This window comes from Drosophila santomea, chromosome 2L (assembly GCF_016746245.2).
Source record: "Drosophila santomea strain STO CAGO 1482 chromosome 2L, Prin_Dsan_1.1, whole genome shotgun sequence".
NCBI lineage: Eukaryota > Metazoa > Arthropoda > Insecta > Diptera > Drosophilidae > Drosophila > Drosophila santomea.
The window spans coordinates 25,657,920-25,675,783 of NC_053016.2; the positions used below are offsets into that span (position 1 = coordinate 25,657,920).

The 17,864-nt window shown below is 38.9% G+C and overlaps 1 protein-coding gene across 1 annotated transcript; it reads right to left on the reverse strand.

Annotated features, from left to right (window-relative positions):
- Nucleotides 1-1,596: 1,596 nt before the first annotated feature.
- Nucleotides 1,597-8,209, reverse strand: LOC120447083 (phenoloxidase-activating factor 2). Its single transcript, XM_039628482.1, has 2 exons — nt 8,120-8,209; nt 1,597-2,946 (listed from the first exon to the last, which is right to left on the reverse strand). The coding sequence occupies exon 2, from the start codon at nt 2,944-2,946 to the stop codon at nt 1,681-1,683; it is 1,266 nt and encodes a 421-aa protein (XP_039484416.1). The 5' UTR covers nt 8,120-8,209; the 3' UTR covers nt 1,597-1,680.
- Between the last annotated feature and the right edge of the window lie 9,655 nt (nt 8,210-17,864).

Here is a 17,864-nt window from a genome sequence, read left to right on the forward strand (position 1 = left end):
ATCAGCCCCAGGGCTTTTTATAATTTAATACGGATGTTAACAAATAAGCATGTTGCTGTTGAGACAATGAGTCTGGGAAATAGGATTTTGACAGATACCAATTTTTATACCCGTTACTCGTAGAGTAAAAGGGTATACTAGATTCGTTGAAAAGTATGTAACAGGCAGAAGGAAGCGTTTTCGACCATATAAAGTATATATATTCTTGATCAGGATCAATAATCGAGTCGATATGGCCATGTCTGTCTGTCCGTACGTATGAACGCTGAGATCTCAGGAACAACTAAAGCTAGAAGGTTTAGATTAAGCATACAGAGTCCAGAGACATAGAAGCAGCGCAAGTTTGTCGATTCATGTTGCCACGCCAACTTTAACGCCCACAAACCGCACAAAACTGCCACGCCCACACTTTTGAAAAATGTTTTGATATTTTTCACATTTTTGCATTGGTCTTGTAAATTTCTATCTATTTGCAAAAAAACTATTTGCCACGCCCACTCTAACGCCCACAAACCGCCCAAAGCTGCCACGCCCACACTTTTAAAAAATGTTTTGATATTATTTCATTTTTGTATTGGCCTTGTAAATTTCTATCGATTTGCGGAAAAACTTTTTCCACGCCCACAAACCGCCCAAAGCTGCCACGCCCACACTTTTGAAAAATGTTTTGATATTTTTTCATTTTTGTATTAGTCTTGTAAATTTCTATCAATTTGCAAAACACTTTTTGCCACGCCCACTCTAACGCCCACAAACCGACAAAAACTGTCAGTGTTAAAGACTCTCCTTCGCACTTCCTCTAGCTGATAAACGGGTATCAGATAGTCGGGGAACTCGACTATAGCGTTCTCTCTTGTTTTGATTAACCCCGGTATTTTTTTTGGCATTTAGACAAAGATCTTTTATTTCTGGTTTGGTTGTCTTCAAGTAAAATCCCAAAGCTTAAGGACGCAGCCTTTGAACCAATTCCCTTCTGTATTAAAATACTTTTGTTTAAGAGGTGAAAAACCCCTTAAAGTATATACATAAGTTAACACGAGCAAGTCAGAGGTGTGCAACGACCCGCCGAAATGACATCCAAGACCGGATGCGCCAACAATAACATCGACAACGCTGAGCCAGCCCAGTAACGCATTTCGCTTTAGCGAAAGCGATGTGCAAGGGTAAGCGTAATGCGAGGCGGGCATGTGTGCGCTGGGTGACCGTCGAGGGCATGAAGCTCCAGACGGCACGAGGCGCTGACAAGGGCTCTGCTGGGACCGCTGCCTCCAACGGAAGACTTGGCGGCCTTTATAAATTTGATTTGTATTTAGTTCGTAATGGAAAGCGGAAAAGCTTTCTGCATGTTACAACAATTATTTACATTTACGGGCTTAGTCACCCAATCACAAAAAAAACTCGGCCTCTTTTTAAACGTACAAAATGCAAACGATAATGACACAGTAAGTATTCAACGAAGTCCATGGCGAGTAGTTCTGACAAAACAAGTTAATAAACTATTTTGTCTTAGTGCCCCATACCTATTCTTTCCTTCTTCCGCATTAACATAAACAGTAATGATTATTAAACTCTTATTAAAATGCAAGTGGGCAATAATTAAATTTAAACTTTTATTATAAAATATTGCATTTAAATTAAATACATTTTAAGTTTTATTTTTCTGTAACTGTTAGATGCATGTCAAGCTGTGTACACAGCCGTTCCGAAGCCATTGGCTAACATTTGCTGGTCAATCCAACTTCGGGCCAAGGCTACGTTGGCATAAGCTGCTGGAACTTCATCATTACATCCTATTCCCCAAGCAACTATACCACCCTGCTGATATCGGGATTCACTTGTTCTTCCAATAGGACAAGCTAGTGGAGCTCCGCCATCCCCTTGACAGGTATCAATGCCCCGCTGCCCACCTGCGCATATGAATGACCTATCCAATGCAAACTTTGGTCCAAGTCGCGTGCCTCTAAGTCGTGTTTGACAATTGTTAAACTCGACAATGGGCAATGGAACACGTTTCATTATGGCGCTATATATGCCCATAGAACCAAAATCATCTTTTCCCCAGCCGGTAGAAAAACATGTGTTACCGGGTTCCGGAATATCATCTTGTTGTGGTAAACATATAACATTAATGTGATCATCCAAAGCAACTGGTTGACTTAGAATTACAAGTGCGAAATCATAAGCTATGTTTCTGCTTTTATATTCTGGATGCCATATAACAGTTTGAACCGATCTTTCTTGATACGGAAGGCGCTCTTTCGTTGTTTGTGTGTCCCACTCTCCAGCTCGGACAATAAATGATCCTGTTTTAACCGTCTCAACACAGTGCACAGCGGTCAAAACCACCTGTTTATGTATAAGTGATCCAGCACAGAAATAGCTTGAATTTCCTGAATGCAATAATGCTACCGTCCATGGAAACTCGCCAAATCCCGCTTCATTTTTGGATACCCCGGAAAGAGTAAAATCTAGTCCACCTGTGTTGCGAACACCGCAGCCCCTTGGTTGGTTTGGTCTTTGATCCAAGGGCGTCGGATTCAACGTCCTATTGAGCGTCCTATTATCATCACAACATACGTCTACAGATGCCGGGCATATTGGATCATCGGCGTTAAAACGAATGTCTATAACACCAAATCCGTCAAACGAGCCATCTTCAGTGACACTATTCGTTGATGGATCACATTTATAATAAGGTACGCAATTACAAGTGGCAGTTTTGCCACTAGTTGAATTGAAATTTGAATGTTGTCTTATGGTTTCTATAGGATCGGGTGTAACCACTAATTCGATTCCGCTCTGCTGTTGCGCTGGACGATTACTATTAGTATTAAATATTTCATCAATGTTCTTTTGTGCGTTTATATTCTGCTGAGGAGCAGGTGACGATAGGCCTAATAATGTAATTGCACATATTGATATAAAACTACTTTTACAGCCAGTCATCTGTAATGTAAAATAAGAAATTTTTCAACATTAAGCTTGGATCAAAAAAATGTTCAATGTTATTTAACTAAAAGTTTAATAGTCTCAAGGTCTACAAGCGCTAAAATGGAAATAAAAATTACAATACATAATATAACATGGTTTTAAGAACAATTTCTTCGTATAAAATTATATATACATTTTTTAAACTTTACTCAAACTACATACATATATGATATAAAACATATCAGGCAAAGTCTAAACCCAGCTTAATAAAAACAAAGAGAGAACGTTGTAGTCGATTATAAATATATATTTTATATGGCTAGAAAAGCTTCCTCCTGCCTATTACATCACATCCCATAGGCAAATACTTAGATGAAAACAAAAAATTATTACTCTCACCAACTTAAAAGCACCAACAAATGCTTAGAAGCTGCTCATAAATGTGTATAACCTGCTGTAATTCCCTCTGAAATCACAGACGCTTTAAAGAAAAATTGGTGATATGACCAATATGTGAGTAACATAATGAATCAACCACTTTTCAACGTCGAGCTGGCACCAGAATCCGAAACATTTAAGTAAACCGAACTGCACCTAAGGTGGAGACTCCCACAAATTCACACCGTGCTCAGCTTACAAAGAAGACCCTGATATGAAAATGGATGAAAGATGTAAAGGTACAGATGTAAGATGTACAGAAACCAAAACTTTCAGTCTAGAAGCTGAAAAGTCGAATCCAACTTGAGGCGCGTGTCCAGAACTCACAGAAAAGCAGCCAGGTAATCATTGGGACTTTCATAGGTCCACAACGGCTTATCCATGCAGAGCCAAGAGCGGATAGCAGTCAGCAGCCAGTGGGAAAGCCACATAGAGAAATGGAAGTATACAGATGCTGGCTTTGCAGCACCTCAAAAAATAATGTTCTCTTCAAGAACGAATCATTCTATTGACAGAAAACATTAAACACGACTTTTACCAAACGTTTGCAACTAATTATCTGCAAGCAACATCTATATCTGATTTTATCTTATCTGATCGTATCTAATTGTAATCAGATACCATTGCATCTGTCTACTGCCTTTCCGCATTACAATCTGCGAAGATCGTAATCATTTGGCCGTGGCCAAACATGAATCGACAAAATTGCGCTGCGTCAATGGATGCTGAATCTGAACTATATAGCTGTTATATCGACGTCGACGTTCATACGGACGGACAGAGAGACGGACATGGCCAGATCGTCTCGGCTATTGATCCTAATGAAGAATATATATATTTTATATGGACGGAAACGCTTCCTTCTGCATGCTACTTCTTTGCAACCAATCTAGAATACCCTTTTACTCTACGAGTAACGGGTATAAAAATGTCCTATCGATGGTCAGCTGGATAACAGAACCATAAAACACCTTTCCTCCAGACCAGTGGTTTTTATAGTTATCATTATCAATGAGCTGTGGAAATCGGCCCGTATAACTATGATTCCCATGCCAGACAAGCAGCCCACTTAATTTAACACTTTAGGTCAATCAGTTTACTTCCGGCATTAGGGAAAATGGTTGAAAGAGTCATCTTAAGCCCGATTATCGATTTGGACAACGTGGCATGGTCGATTCCTAAGTGGCAGTTTGGATTTCCAAAAAGACACGGGACTCCAGAACAACTACATCGTGTAGTAAATTTCACACTGGAGGCCAAGGAAGAAAGGCAATAATCTGTGGTGGTTTTCATGAATATTCAGCAAAGCCTTCTACAGGTGGTACATACATAGGTCAACAATGTAAGCTTGCGCCTGTGCTTACCCCGCAACTACATCGGCTAGTAACCACCTTTCTAGGGGATAGTTCGTTCTGTGAAACTGTAAATGGAATCAAATCATCGAAAAGGCCGAGTTCCCCAAGACAGCGTCCTCGGCCCTACATTTAATTGTCTGTACACAGATGAAATGCCAACTACAAGATCAGTCCAAACTATGGACACTGATGACGTTCTTATTCCAACATATGCTGATGATACCGCAGTTGTAGTTAGAAACCGCCTAGTCATTGCTGCAGAAGCCTTAAAGGAGTAGTTTTGTTCCATTGAAAAATAGGCCCAGGATTGGAACATAGGAATAGACTGTAGTAAATGCGCAAATGTAACTCATGTCCGCTTTGGAGGTATGGCCTTCCAGATTATGGAATTTATGCTAAATCGCACATAAACGAAATCCGTACAGCTCAGAGGAAAATCCTCAAAACAATCTGCATGCGTACATGCGTACTAGGGACAATGATCCAGCAATGGAGAAGGTTGGTGACGTTATCCAAACACTAGCTCAGAAGTACGAAGACAGGCTGAACTGGCATACCATTGTTCTCGTTAGACGCCTGTTTCGGCAGAATGTGTGGAGAAGACTAAAAAGACTCAACCCACAGTAACTATCCTTTAGAACCCATGGCAGTTTTGGGCGGTTTGTGGGCGTAAGGGTGGGCGTGGCAACATGAATCGACAAACTTGCGCTGCGTCTATGTCTCTGGACTCTGTATGCTTAATCTAAACCTTCTAGCTTTAGTTGTTCCTGAGATCTCAGCGTTCATACGGACGGACAGACATACATGGCCATATCGACTCGATTATTGATCCTGATCAGGAATATATATACTTTATATGGTCGAAAACGCTTCCTTCTGCCTGTTACATACTTTTCAACGAATCTAGTATACCCTTTTACTCTACGAGTAACGGGTATAAAAATTGGTATCTGTCAAAATCCTATTTCCCAGACTCATTGTCTCAACAGCAACATGCTTATTTGTTAACATCCGTATTAAATTATAAAAAGCCCTGGGGCTGATATGTTATCATACCATGTGCTTCAAAACGTGGAGATTCTAAAAGTGCAGATTCTGGAACACCAACACCAAATGCCCACATCTGAAATGATTAGTCTTTCGACTAAAAATCGAGTCTCTATCCTGGCGACGGATTTGAAAAAACACTGTGAAATTGGTCCAAGGCTTTAAATCTCATTAAAGCCTTCATGACCAATCTTTCTTTTAAGTTTCGATTAAGCGATATAACACGAACACCCACACTTTTTTTTACTTTTTACTGTAGTTCTGTACTACACGAAATTTACTTATGGGGACTGACCTCAGGTGCCTCCCTTGCCATTGACAACTTCGACCTTAACAACTACATACATAAAAATTTGAGATATTTAAAAGTTTTGGGCATCACCTTTGACTCCAAAATTAATATTTAGCACCGCAACATAGATTAACATTATTAAATTATTTTCTTGTAAATTCTGTTTCATACACGAGTTCCCCGACTATTAGATAACTGGTAATCTGCTTGTGAAAGTGCTGACAAGAAATTTTCACACTTTTCTGGTAGAAATAGAGGCAAAAAAATTAAATTGAAAACAAGAGAGAACGCTATAGTCGAGTTCCCCGACTATCTGATACCCGTTACTCAGCTATTGGAAGTGCGAAGGAGAGTCTTCAACACTGACAGTTTTTGGCAGTTTGTGGGCCTTATAGTGGGCGTGGCAAAAAGTTTTTTAGCAAATCGATAGAAATTTACAAGACCAATACAAAAATGAAAAAATTTCAGAACATTTTTCAAAAGTGTGGGCGTGGCAGCTTTGGGCGGTTTGTGGGCGTGGCCAAAAGTTTTCTCGCAAATCGATAGAAATTAACAAGACTAATACAAAATCGAAAAAATATCAAAACATTTTTTAAAAGTGTGGGCGTGGCAGTTTTGGGCGGTTTGTGGGCGTTAGGGTGGGCGTGGCAACATGAATCGACAAACTTGCGCTGCGTCTATGTCTCTGGAGTCTGTATGCCGAATCTCAACTATCTAGCTTTTGTAGTTCCTGAGATCTCAGCGTTCATACGGACGGACAGACAGACTTACATGGCCAGATCGACTCGGCTATTGATCCTGATCAAGAATATATATACTTTATATGGTCGGAAACTCTTCCTTCTGCCTGTTACATACTTTTCAACGGATCTAGTATACCCTTTTACTCTACGAGTAACGGGTATAAATAGTTGTTGCACATTAGAGTGGGTTCATCAAAGTTTGAAATTAAACTTGCACAGCCATGAACACTAAAATTCCATTGCTAAATCCCAAATTGCTACCGATAAGAATTCCCGAGATATCGATGTTCTATCGGACAGGGAATTGAAAGGCCTCAGAAAACAATAGGTTACCAGGTTATGAATTGCCCACGATTCTTTGGGTGTTTGTGTTGAGCTTAGTATCAACCATATAGCTTTCGAGTTATCTACGTTAATCTGGTCGGACAATCGCACATGACGACTGAGCTAGTAATTTAGGACTACAATCGAAATTATACATATAAATAAATATAAATACAAATTAATATACATAAATTGTATGCATTTAACGAGTTTAACAATTCTGGCTTTGTTGTTTTTCATACAACTCGTGCATATATATAGCTTGTTATTACAGTTCAGTTTGCAATCAATCTTTTTATATAACATTAATTTTGTTCTTTGGAAAAACTGTATGTAATTTTCTTAATTTGTACTTTTAAATTGTTATTGGTTCTTCTTTTTACACTGTGACTTCTATACTTAAAATAGTTAAGTTATTAAAATAATATTAATAATTTTATAGCTACTATTATTTTATAGCTACAATAGAAACACACAAATAACAAGGAGAGAATATAATGGAAAGCAAAAATTAAAATTACTCTGATGTATCCAACATATTTATGATTTAAGAGTTATAAAATTAATGCAAATATAGTTAAAACTACATATATCATAAATCAGATAAATAATCAAAAAATCACATAAAAAGCGAAATATTTATTATAGAATGATTATATGAAAACATTTTTAACTGCACATGTATGTTTTCATCTATTAAATTATACTTCCTTTATGTTAAATACTTATTAATATTTTGAGTTACCACAACAAGTAATATTAAAACTGGGCTATGAAACACACTAAAAGAATTTTATCAACGCGTTTCAGCTAAATGTTAATAAGTCAACTCACACAAATTTCAGTCAAGTTTTAATTGTTTTTGGTTAGTTTATACATTTGTTAACTTAAACATTATAACTATAATTTCGTATATTTTTTAAATATTATTATTAAGTATATTATTAAGTATAAACCATATTTATATGTGGTATAAATATGTGTATTACTTTATAAATGTGGATCGCTTTGTTTTGTTGCTCTGATCGCGGGACAAACGTCTTGACTACTGGTGTCGAGAGCCTACCCGGATGAAATATGTAAGTTTTCTGAATGTATATATTTATGTATGTATGTATGTACAAGCGTATATGTATATAGATTACCTTAAAGCAACACAAACGTCACTAGGTTAAAAAGTAAATATAAGTGATAAGAACTGAAAACTATACTCAGTGCAAACTTAATTTTAAATTCGTATTAAAACAATATTTGTATAAAGCGAACCGAATAATAAAATTTAAGATATTGTGATTTCTTTGTTGAAAATAGGATCCTATAAACTCTACAAAAGGGGCGAAATTCTTTTGGCGTATTAATTCGACAAGTAATACAATTTAAAAAAAAAACCGTGTTATGTGTGTGGGAGTGGCAGTGTTGGGGGGGTTGTGGGGGTTTTGGGCTTCACAGTGTGCAGTGCTAGAGTGGCAGAGTGGACGTGGGTAAAATATCGATTGAAATTGGCAAGGCAAATGATAAAAAAAGAAATAAAAGAAGTTTCTTATATCGAGCTGTTTTACAGACAAAAAAGTATTTTGAGATTTTAAAATAATGTTCACCATAATCCATTTTTAATATTTTTATTTTTACACTTTAACTCGTTATGATCGTGCTTTTCGAAATTACGTGACATGTCGTCCATAGTGATAAATCAATTGACAAACAGGTTTTATATTAGAGGTGCTAAAACCCTGCTTATGGCAAAGCAAATAAACAACACACATCAATAAATACACAAATACATAAACGCCAATTTTCTACATTAAAACAATTGAAATTAATGTAGAAAGAAATTGAAATTAAGAAATATTAAAATGCGTTAAAAAAATTAAATTATTAAAAACTTATATGATAGAGAAAATAATTCTTTTGGATATTCAAAAGAATGAGCATGACATTTATGGTAACGTTCCATGCGTTTACGTCTCTAGAATCTGCATGATTAATGTAAACATTTTTAATCGCTCTTTAAAAAATTATCGACTCCTTGCCAAATCAAAATTTCTTGTTGCCGACGGCAAAATTTTGTTTGTCAAATTTGAGGTGGGGTCAGATATACATTTTTTATAAAATAACTAAGGGGCAGAATGAACTTGTGGTTGTGTAAAATAAACATCAATAGACCACTTAGGAAACTATTTTTTCCCTTAGTAATAAGATCTGATTTTATATAAAACAAGAGATAACGCGATAGTCGAGTTCCCCGCCTATCTGATACCCGTTACTCAGCTAGTGGAAGTGCGAAGGGGAGTCTTCAACACTGACAGTTTTTGGCGGTTTGTGGGCGTTAGAGTGGACGTGGCAAAAAGTTTTTTGGCAAATCGATAGAAATTTTTAAGACCAATACAAAAATGAAAAAATGTCAAAACATTTTTCAAAAGTGTGGGCGTTGCAGCTTTGGGCGGTTTGTGAGCTCTAGAGTGGGCGTGGCAACATGAATCGACAAACTTGAGCTGCGTCTATGTCTCTGGAGTCTGTATGCTTAGTCTCAACTTTCAAGTTTTTGTAGTTCCTGAGATCCCGACGTTCATACGGACGGACAGACGGACATGGCCAGATCGACTCGGCTATTAATCCTGATTAAGAATATATATACTTTATATGGTCGGAAATGCTTCTTTCTGCCTGTTACATAATTTTCAACGAATCTAGTATACCCTTTTACTCTACGAGTAACGGGTATAAAAAGGCATTTACTCCTCATTTCGGCCAGACAAAGGTGCCAGTTTTAAAATCGAAAAAAGTCTACGAATTCGAAAACCGCAGCACCAGTTTTTCGATTTCAAAATCGAAATCGTAAAATTTTTACGAATTCGATTACCGGCACATGCCTGAATATCTCTTTTTGAGGCACGCTTTATTACATTACTTGTGAGCCCTCTTTTATAGTTTCTATTGAAGAATACAACCCCTTAAGTTTTTGCGTTACCCTTCGATTGTTTTTTTTACCTATTATGATCAGACCACTACAGCAGAGTTTCATATAGTAGTCTTCTTTCGCATACTCTCCTGGTGCGCTACGTCACTGCGCCTTCTGCCGCCCACAGTAATAAACGGGTTTGTAAATAAAGCAGAAAACTATCGTGGTATCGCGTTTTTCTCTTCTAATTCAATCGGTAATTGATTTAGCCTCAAAAACCGGACAAAACCCTTCAGCATTTGCTGATTTGTTTCATTTAGCTTCAAAAACCAGCAATCTTGTTTGAATTTAATATTCGACAGTCAACGATTATTTCTCTTCGAGTGCGTACGTATGTGCCTATCAATTTTTCAGTTATTTGTTTATCGTCTTGTTTATCCCTTCTGGCAACAGGCCAATTTTTTTCAAAAAATCAGCCCCTATATAAACATGGACCTGAAAGAGAGTGGCAGAAGGCAACATGTTGTGGATGCTGAGTTGTTGTTTAGCACCCATTAACCCCACCCCACCATGATCGCTTGCTACACCCAAGGCTGGCGATCCCTTATAAAGTTACCTTATGTTTCGGACATCCTTTAGGATTTGTATGGCTTCCAATAAAAAAATTTTTAGTTCGACTTCATTATATTAACAATTTAATTTCTTATAGTTCCTCATTCTATTCTCTTATTATTTTAATTAGAAGTTATTAAAATTTTTATAATGTTAATTTATTCATTTTTATACCCGTTACTCGTAGAGTAAAAGGGTATACTAGATTCGTTGAAAAGTATGTAACAGGCAGAAGGAAGCGTTTCCGACCATATAAAGTATATATATTCTTGATCAGGATCAATAGCCGAGTCGATCTGGCCATGTAAGTCTGTCTGTCCGTCCGTATGAACGCTGAGATCTCAGGAACTACAAAAGCTAGAAAGTTTAGATTAGGCATACAGACTCCAGAGACATAGGCGCAGCGCAAGTTTGTCGATTCATGTTGTCACGCCAACTCTAACGCCCACAAACCGCCCAAAACTGCCATGCCCAAACTTTTGAAAAATGTTTTGATATTTTTTCATTTTTGTATTGGTCTTGTAAATTTCTATTGATTTGCCAAAACACTTTTTGCCACGCCCACTCTAACGCCCACAAACCGCCCGAAGCTGCCACGCCCACACTTTTGAAAAATGTTTTGATATTTTTCCATTTTTGTATTAGTATTGTAAATTTTTATCGATTTGGCACAAACCGCCAAAAACTGTCAGTGTTGAAGACTCTCCTTCGCACTTTCACTAGCTGAGTAACGGGTATCAGATAGTCGGGGAGCTCGACTATAGCGTTCTTTCTTGTTATTTATTTGTAATTGGCTAATTATATGCATACGAAATAAAAACAAAAACTCTGCTGTGGAAAATTAGAAGGTGAAGTAAATTCATAGAAAATAACCATAATATAATACAAAATGAAAATTAAATATAAGCGTGCTTACCTGAATTATTTCTAAGAATTTTAATTTTTTTATAAATATTTAAAAATAATTTTATCGCATCGGTTTTCCCATGATGAGCCAGTGTAAGTTGTTGGCTTTGAGTTTCAGTTGAGTTTTTTTGGCTTCAATGTGCCTGCGCCATGTGAGTCTTCTGTCAAGGTGTACTCCTAGGTACGCTACCTCATCTGCTTTCGGGAGTGGTATGTTGTTCAATAAGAGCGGAGGGCAGTCTTGTCTGTTTAGCGTAAACGTCACGTGCTTGCATTTTTGCTCGTTTACCTTTATTCGCCAGTCAGAGAGCCATTGAGATGCAATGCCAGCTGTGCTGTAGCTTGGGTAGGGGACCTTGAACGGCTAAGGATAGCTGTAGCGTCGGCAAATGTGGATACCGTTAGGGCTGTTTTAATTTTAATTGTCGAACGCTTGGGCTACGTCTAAAAATATTGCTGTACAGTATTCGCGATTTTCGAATACAGTTCTTATTTCCGTTGTTATACGATTCACCTGTTCAATGATTCCGTGGCATTCGTAAAATCCAAATTGATGGGTTGGGATTATGTTGTGAAAAGTATGTAACAGGCAGAAGGAAGCGTTTCCGACCATATAAAGTATATATATTCTTGATCAGGATCAATAGCCGAGTCGATCTGGCCATGTCCGTCTGTCCGTCCGTCTGTCCGTCCGTATGAACGTCGAGATCTCAGGAACTACAAAAGCTAGAAAGTTGAGATTAAACATACAGACTCCAGAGACATAGAAGCAGCGCAAGTTTGTCGATTCAGGTTGCCACGCCCACTCTAACGCCCTCAAACCGCCCAAAGCTGCCACGCCCACACTTTTGCAAAATGTTTTGATATTTTTTCATTTTTGTATTAGTTTTGTAAATTTTTATCGATTTGCGAAAAAACTTTTTGCCACGCCCACTCTAACGCCCACAAACCGCCAAAAACTGTCAGTGTTGAAAACTCTCCTTTGCACTTCCACTAGCTAAGTAACGGGTATCAGATAGTCGGGGAACTCGACTATAGCGTTCTCTCTTGTTTTTTTTTGTATCTGGTTCTCATTATGCCACGATACTCTGCTGACTGCGCTAGCCGGGCTATTATGTAAAGATAGATGTTATCGGTTGTTATCTGTTTTTTTTTTTTTTTATCTTCAATAATGCTTCTGCTATTTTTCAAATACAACTCGTTGTTCTAGGTTCTTATGTGTTTGATAGTTCTGCGTGAGCTTACGGTAATTTATGAGTATGACAAATTTTTAAATATTAAATTTAAACTCTAATGTTAATTACTCATAAAGTAGGATTTGTTATCAATCAACTTATGCAACTGAATTTATTTCTATTATTAGTTAACTTTATTTATTTCAACAGTTTCCTCTCTTAGTGTAGCGATAGCTGTGTACAAGAAGAAGAGCAATGCACCTGCACTGGTGCTGAATCGCTGAATAAGCTCGCGATCAAACGTAAGAATTACGTTATTGGAGTTAGTTTAGAAAAAGAATAACCTCTTATCGGAGTTAATTTAGGAAAAGAATAACCCCTTATAGGGAAACGAGCAAAACAAACAAATGATAAATCGCATGCATGTGTTATTACTTACAATTTCGCTGCAGCAGTGCACTGTAAAAAATGTGTGCTTTGCTGCTACTGTTGTTATTGTTTTGTTTTAACCGATATTCAGCGCACACATTTTGATTTAATAATTTTCTGTGCCGCACCTCCGCGTTCATCTGCGCCGTGAACACATCGACTGTATCTGCTAGGGCTAGGGAATAAGCCAAGGAAAAAGCATTGTCATTGTGCCGCCGTTCGATCGGCGACTCGTGAAGACGTGTAATTATCGAGCTCCGCACAAAATCAGTTGTTTTGAGTAAAGTGAACGCGTAATAAAATAAACTAAATATATAATCCGAAAGCGAAAGAGACGCTCTATGCGATGCAAGATTGCTTAAATATATATAGTGATTTGTTATCGTAAATAATAAAACTATGAGTCAGAACGACACTCGCTCTCAGCGTCAGCGTGAGCAAGACGAACGCCGGCTCTCAGTTCAACGCAACAACGCGTACTTCTCCTACGTCTCACCGACAACCAACAAATAAAATCTTCTACCAACAAATCAAGAAAGAGCGCGCTCTTGCTCTCCCGCTCTCTTAGCTCCGGCAGAAGCCTCGCTACCTCCAACAACAACAGCTGGAGATATACCGACAGCCCGCTCTACCTCGTCATCGGCTGCACCCGCTCACGCTCTGACTGAGTCCGCGAAAGCAAAACCGCAAGCAATAAACGGTTCTGCTGCACTACCAGCAAAACAAAAAGAAAACGTAAACAAAAAAGCTGGGTCGACCTGGCAGACTGAAATGGACCGCTACATTACAATAAAGCGAAAGCTCAGCCCGGAAAATTCAGATTTGGAAAACAAGCCGAAAAATACACGCGACATCTCTACCTTGATCAACAATGTAGCCCCCGGAAATACCAACAGATTTGCCTTGCTGGCAGATACCGCTGAGGACGTGCCGCTGGGATCCGTTGATATCGAACCGAAGAAAACAAAGCCTCCGCAAATATACATCCGCGAGAAGAGCACTAGTGGTTTTGTAAATGCTTTGATTGGCCTTATTGGAAAAGATAGCTTTCATATAAATCCCCTCGTAAGAGGTACTATCAATGAAATCAAACTTCAAACGAAAACGGAGGACAACTACAGAAAAGTCACAAACTATCTTACCGAACAAAAAATAGGCTTCTACACCTACCAGCTTAAAAGCAGCAAGGGCCTGCAAGTATAGGGTGTTTTTTTTAGAGGTATAGAACTTTAAATTGCAATAAAACAACGATGGATTATTCGATTGACATGAATTTTATTGACATGAAAGATAATCTTGTGGCATTACATTTTAAATATGATTTCTGGCATATGACCGCCACGGCTGGCTCGGATGTAGTCCAATCTGGACGTCCAATTTGCAATGACTTTTTCCAACATATTTGGCCGTATATCGGCAATAACACGGCGAATGTTGTCTTCCAAATGGTTTAGCGTTTGTGGCTTATCCGCATAGACCAATGACTTTACATAGCCCCACAAAAAGTAGTCTAGCGGTGTTAAATCACAAGATCTTGGAGGCTTATGAAAAATCGGGAACAACAGCAATCTCGTTTTGGGCCCATTCGACGAATCTACGCCTTGCTTGATGATCGTTTGGTTTCAATTCTTGCACGAGTTGGATTTTGTAAGCACGCATGACGAATTGCCAAACCAAACTGAGAATAAATCACTTGACAGCTGTTAAATCGGTCGCCATCTTGAACAGTAATGCCAACTTAAAGTTCTATACCTCTAAAAAAAACACCCGTTAGTACTGAAGGGCATTGAGTCTGATGTTACGCCCGAAGAGATAACTGAGGCGCTAAGGGAAAAGGGATTTTACGCCAAAAGCGTGTTCAATATCAAAAACAGAAACAGGCAGCCCCAACCACTCTTCAAGATTGAGCTTGAACCAGAAAACAAGCCTCCTAGAAAAAACGAGGTTCACCCAATTTACAAACTCCAGCTCCTTCTGCACCGTAGGATCACAGTAGAAGAGCCGCACAAACGTAACGCTCCTGTACAATGTACAAACTGCCAAGAGTATGGCTACACGAGGTCGTATTGTACACTTCGCCCGGTGTGCGTAGTCTGTGGAGATCTCCACGACTCCAAACACTGTCAAACTAACAAAGAAAATGGATGCGAGAAAAAATGCAATAACTGTGGGGGCAATCACACAGCAAACTACAGAGGCTGTCCAATCTACAAAGAGCTGAAAATCCGTCTTCACAAAAGAATGAACACGGCGCGGACACACCAAGGAACAGCTACGCTGACACCATCAGAAACAAATCCTGAAGTAATTTCCTCGAAAGCAGCAAGTTTCGCTCCCTGGCCTACATCCAACACTAACAAGATAACATTTGCAAACGTTTTAAAATCCGGTATGACGCCTCCAACCCAAAATTCTCGAACCCCACATGAAGTGCACACAAAATTAGACACACAACAGAACTATAACCAATCTGCGCAGCAGGAAACAAAAACTGAAGCTATGATGCAAGCCCTTCAAGAGAGCATGATGGAATTTATGACATTTATGAAGACCACCATTCAAGATATGATGCGTAATCAAAACCTTTTGATACAAATGCTTGTAGCCCAACAATCAAATAAATAATGGCTACCTTACGCATAGATACGTGGAACGCCAATGGCGTTTCACAGCGCAAACTTGAGCTAGCCCAATTCCTACATGAGAAGCACATCGACGTAATGCTTCTTTCGGAAACTCATCTCACAAGCAAATACAATTTTCAAATAAGAGACTACCATTTCTATGGTACAAATCATCCCGACGGAAAAGCACACGGTGGCACCGCCATACTCATAAGGAACCGTATGAAGCACCACTTTTACAAAGAATTTGCGGAAAATCATCTTCAGGCCACATCTATCAACATTCATCAAAAGAAAACAGCTTTATAAGACCATAATAAAAGCCACTAAAAAACTTGACCATATTTCCCCCGGGAGTCCTACATACTGGCCATCAGACCTCAATAAGCTGCCTGACCTGATCGACTTCGCAGTTACGAAAAATATTTCCCGCAGTTTGGTTAAAGCTGAATGTCTACCGGATCTGTCATCTGATCACTCGCCTGTAATTCACCTCCGCAGGTACGCAGAAAACGTGAAGCCACCATACAGATTGACTTCTCACAAAACAAACTGGCTCAGGTATAAAAAATATATAAGTTCACACATTGAGCTAAGCCCAAAACTCAATACTGAATCTGATATAGAGAGCTGCACATGTGCATTGCAATCCATCCTTACTGCAGCAGCTCTTACTGCAACACCCAAAATAACAAATACTACAATTAATTCAAAAAAGACCAACGTACAAATCTAGCAACTCGTCCACATAAAACGACGCTTACGCAGAGAATGACAATCTTCCAGATCCCCAACAGCAAAACAAAAGCTAAAAGTAGCCACACGGAAACTGGCCAACGCTCTGAAACAAGAGAAGGAAGACGATCAGCGCCGATACATAGAGCAACTCTCACCAACAGGCACAAAAGTCACTGTGGCGAGCCCACTCAACTCTTCGCCCACCGACTGAAACCGTTTGCCGATAAGGAATTCCGCAGGAGGCTGGGACCGTAGTGATGCAGACAGAGCCACCACATTTGCCGCTCACCTACAAAATGTGTTCACGCCAAACCAGGATACTAGCACATTCGCGCTACCGTCCTCACTCGTAAACTGCCACCAGCCACACACCCCAATTGTGTTTCGTCCTAAAGAAGTAAAGAAGTAACCACACAGTCCCTTCATCTTACAGACCAATAAGTCTACTCTCATGTATTTCGAAACTATTCGAAAAATGCCTGCTGATCCGACTTAATCTACATCTGAGATACCACAACATAATCCCAGCCCATCAATTTGGATTCCGCGAAAGCCACGGAACCATTGAACAGGTGAATCGCATTACAACGGAAATAAGAACAGCATTTGAACATCGCGAATACTGTACAGCAGTATTTTTAGACGTATCCCAAGCATTCGACAGAGTCTGGCTCGACGGCTTAATGTTTAAAATTAAAACAGCCCTACCCGAAAGCACACACAAACTTCTAAAGTATTACCTCTATGACAGAAATTTTGCAGTGCGGTGCAACACTGCCACTTCCACTGATCATACAATTGAGGCTGGAGTCCCCCAAGGCAGCGTTCTTGGGCCAACCTTATACCTCATCTATACAGCCGACATCCCTACAAATAGTTGCTTAACGGTATCCACATTTGCTGACGATACAGCTATCCTTAGCCGTTCAAGGTCCCCTATCCAAGCTACAGCACAGCTGGCAATGCACCTCATCGACGTTGAGAAGTGGCTCTCTGACTGGCGAATAAAAGTAAACGAGCAAAAATGCAAGCACGTGACGTTTACGCTAAACACGCTTACACGCACCCCAACCACCTAGCGAGATGTCTAATCCAGCTCAGCAGCCGTTCCCGTATCCGGCGAAAGGACCTACCAACCCAGCGAATAAATTATTAGGTCCGTTTAACCATAGAACAGTTGGAAAATTAATACAACGGTTCAAAAAATACATGTTATAGTTAAGATTTTTAAACTTATTGTTAGTTCTTATACAAGAAGATTCAATAAATAAAAGCAAAGTAATAATAAAAAAAAAAAAAAATATTTGTTATTTGTTTGTTATGTTTCACTTCACTTTTTTTCTTTCCGCAG

Coding starts and splice junctions, on each gene's coding strand:
- LOC120447083 (XM_039628482.1), bottom strand. CDS start 2,946: ATGACTGGCTGTAAAAGTAGTTTTATATCAATATGTGCAATTACATTA.